At 45.0% G+C, this 3,861-nt stretch overlaps 1 protein-coding gene across 1 annotated transcript; it reads left to right on the top strand.

Moving 5' to 3' along the window:
* Positions 1–546: 546 nt before the first annotated feature.
* On the top strand, positions 547–1,485 carry LOC119565306 (putative olfactory receptor 52P1). The gene has a single exon (XM_037889808.1). The coding sequence runs from the start codon at positions 547–549 to the stop codon at positions 1,483–1,485; it is 939 nt and encodes a 312-aa protein (XP_037745736.1).
* Positions 1,486–3,861: the final 2,376 nt, after the last annotated feature.

Raw genomic sequence — 3,861 nt, forward strand, 5'->3', positions numbered from 1 at the left:
ATATCCTGTGTGAGAAGGGTGACCAGTACTACACAGAGGAGACCAGGATAGGGGAAAAGATTGTCTGACTGATCTCATGGCATTGTATTTTCTGTATGATTTCCCATCCCTCTCCTCCTGGTTTCCAGTGTTTTGCTTAGTTTCTGTCCCTGCTTGCTCTGCGAGCAGGGTTTCACAGGGCCATGCACCATGACACCCAGGTCCCTGTCCTGAGCTCATACAGTTAATTTAGAAGCTTGTTAGGTGTTTCAGGAGTTCAAGCTTTTTCCTCCAGTGGGCATACATGTTGCAGTTATTGACATTGAAAATCATGTACCATTCACATGGCTGGGTTAGCTCCCTGTGAGGACTTCTCTGTACTTGACTATGACAGAAATAATTGGGTGCCATCCCTAAATGTTGCCACCTCACTGTTCACCCCCCATTCTAGATTGTTAATAAAACTATGAAATATTTGTTATAAAGTGAGTAGCCCCCTAACTGTACTTTTCTCCCTTCACAGGCATGTTGAGCATTTCTGAGCCCAACTGACGCCTTGACCACCTCATGGCAGCTTTCAACCTCACCACCTCTGACCCTTCTCCATTTATCCTAATGGGCATCCCTGGTCTAGAAGCTATCCACATCTGGATCTCCATCCCTTTCTCTATATTTTACATTATTGGCCTGTTTGGAAATTTCATGCTTCTGTTTGTTGTAGGCAAAGAGCAGACCCTCCACAAGCCAATGTACCTGCTGCTCTGCATGCTGGCGGTCACAGACATCGGCACATCTACTGCCGTTATGCCGAAGGAACTGTGTATATTTTGGTTCAAGTTCAAAGGCATTACTGTGGGTGGCTGCCTCACCCAGATGTTCTTCCTTCACACAATTTCTATTATGGAGTCAGCCGTCCTCGTTGCAATGGCCTTTGATCGCTACGTTGCCATATGTAACCCTCTGAGATATGCCGCTATCCTCACCAATGCAAGAGTAGCTCAGCTAGGGCTAGTGGGTTTGATAAGAGCTGTTCTCCTCATGTTGCCCCTGCCCCTGCTTCTGAGTAGGCAGCCATTCTGTGCCAATCGCATTATCCCCCACACTTACTGTGAGCACATGGCTGTGGCGAAGATGTCGTGTGGGGACACCACTGTCAACAGGACATACGGCTTGGTGATGGCCTTTGTTGTCATTGGGGTAGATCTGACACTGGTTGCCCTGTCCTACAGTCTGATCATCAGGGCTGTCCTCAGAATCTCGTCCAAAAAAGTCTTTCAGAAAGCACTGAACACCTGCACAGCCCACATCTGTGTGATGATGACATCTTTTACTCTCTTCTTTTTCTCCACTCTGACACACCGGTTCGGTCAGAGCATCACTCCCTACGTTCACATCATCTTGGCAAACCTCTTCTTCCTCATCCCCCCCATGATCAACCCGATCATTTATGGGGTCAAAACCAAAGAGCTGCGTGACAAAGTGGTCAGATACATCTGCAGAACCTGATCACCTGGGGCCATTGACTTTAATCCTCTGTGACAAAAGGGGAAAGTTTATCTCCTCATTACTCAAGGGTACTCTGTCCCAGTTTGTCTGAGCTCAACATTGTACAAGTTCACCATCTGAAAAGGTCCTCACAAGTAATGTCTTATTACTCCATCACCAGGCACTGCTCTCTCCATTGCGTAATTCCCTCTTTCTGACCATCACGTGATCTCTTTTGGCATCACCCATCAGTCCCCAACCCCACAAAGCCTGTCACTCAGCCTTTCTTTGGCTTCCAGAGTACCAGAAGATACTGAAGCATTCGAAAGCAAGGTGGCTTTGCATTAGTTCCTGTGTGAACAGGTTCTTGATCAGTTTGATTAACTAAAGCCATGCTTTCAGATAGTCAAAAACAAAATAAGAAACTACAATGCTGACCTTCTTTTTCATGTATGCAGTGATCCAGAGAGTAAAATCTACCTAATTTTGCTATGTCCAGTAATTCAGGAAGCCTGGAGGATAAACTAAATGTAACAGGTGGAAAGTTATAATGTAGGAAAGCTGCTGCAGGAATTGAGAACATTCTTCTAGAGCTTGTTGGTGAGAGTTGTATGTATTTTTGAGAACAGGACTTCTGTAGTAAACTATGACAATAACTGTTGAGTCAAATTACTGACCACTTTGCACAGTCGCTTTTCAGTAAGAACTTTCAGAACCAACACTAACTGTTCACGTTGTCAAAGATGTCAAAAGTAGATGTTGAGTTTTCATAATGGCATTTTTGAAACAGATGAAACAGAGATTGCCACCACATGTCGAGGTGACTGAGTCCCTTGCAGTCCTAAATCCTTCTACTGCCCGGAGCTTGGCATAACCTAGATTGGCTGATATCCTATTTTTGCCATGGGTTTGTGGAGACCTTGGACAGTTGAAGCAGCAGTGGAGAGTTTTGCCGATGGTTCCCTAGCCACATACTCAGGAGAACCAAGTTGAGCAGTTTGGGGTTGAAGTTGTCGAACATAAGGATTCGGCTGAGGACAAAGACTTTAGTGAATTTGGCTTGTTTGCTCCTTCATTACTGTTGCTACTTTTTAGCAACGCTTCAGTTTAATGGTTATTTTTTTCAGATGAACTTGATAAAAACAAAACTGTGCAACAAGATACTAGAGGAACTTTTAGAAAATACTCTTATTAAGGAGTATATGCAATGAAGAAAATCTGTTGTGAAGAGTTTGCACCAATGAAAGAAATGATTGCTCTGGTCATTGCTGATATATATGAGCAGCAGCAGAAGCATCCTACTCCCAAAGAAGACAGCGGGGATGAAATGTTGCCCTTTTGAGACTAACTGTAAGAAACTAATTCAACTCAAAATATGGACATTGGCTTCCGTCATCAAATGACATTAAAAATAAATAACAGAATAATGAGATTGTTGTTTTTAGACTACCTACTTTTTCCGCTACTTTTGGGTTATATTTAATATCGTCATTCTCTGTTTTTTATTTGGAACAGCTGCCAACCCTCAACCGGGGTACAAATACCAGTACTGGGGTTTTCATTTTGAATTTGATTGTCATCTCACAGCTTCGTTGCTAATGTGCACCAACTCCTGTAGGAGTTAGTAGTTTTTTAAAAAAAATCATGTATGTGCTAAATATCTAATCAAATCTCCATTCCTTTTTTGATGTATAGGCCAATGTGTTAATTAAAAAGAACCCATTGTTTCAAGAAATAGATTGAGCTATGTCTGGCTTAGTTTTTAAGTCACTTTGGGCTAATAATGCAATAGAAATCTGGCAATTATTCAAGATGAGCTAGAGGCAGAGCAACAGCAGCCAGAAACAGAAGGGCCAGAGAAGCAGCCCAGAAGGCAGAGCTGGGCTGGAGTCAGAGCAGCGGTGCTGAGGCGGAGCTGGGGATCTGCAGCTGGAGCAGACCAAACCTGAAAGCTGGGTCGGCACAGACTAGCTGCGCCAATGGGGACAGAGAGCTGAGCTACAACTGGGAGCTGTGGTGACAGTGAGAGGACAGTGGATGCTGGCCATTGCACAAGGAGCACAGCAACCGAGCACAACGAGCAGCTGGGGAGAGCAAGGTGGGGCCATGGGCAGAGGGCCCAGCACAGGGAGACGTCACCAGACAGGAGGTCCTCGAAGGCTGGGTTAAGAAGCGGGTATGTGAATCTGAAGTTAGAGAAGATGTTGGGGAGAGTGGCCCCGCCTCTTACAGACTGAGGGCCACTGAGAGAGAAGATGCCTTATGTGCAGTATCATCACAGCTTAGAGCCAGGACCTGGGCAGGAGTCCTGGGAAGTGTGAAGAACAAACTGGAAATGTTTCTTACATCCCAGAGTCGGCTGATTGTGGTGTTTCCCGTGCCCACAGAGCGAGGTCC

Source organism: Chelonia mydas, chromosome 1, assembly GCF_015237465.2.
Source record: "Chelonia mydas isolate rCheMyd1 chromosome 1, rCheMyd1.pri.v2, whole genome shotgun sequence".
NCBI classification, from domain to species: Eukaryota; Metazoa; Chordata; order Testudines; family Cheloniidae; genus Chelonia; species Chelonia mydas.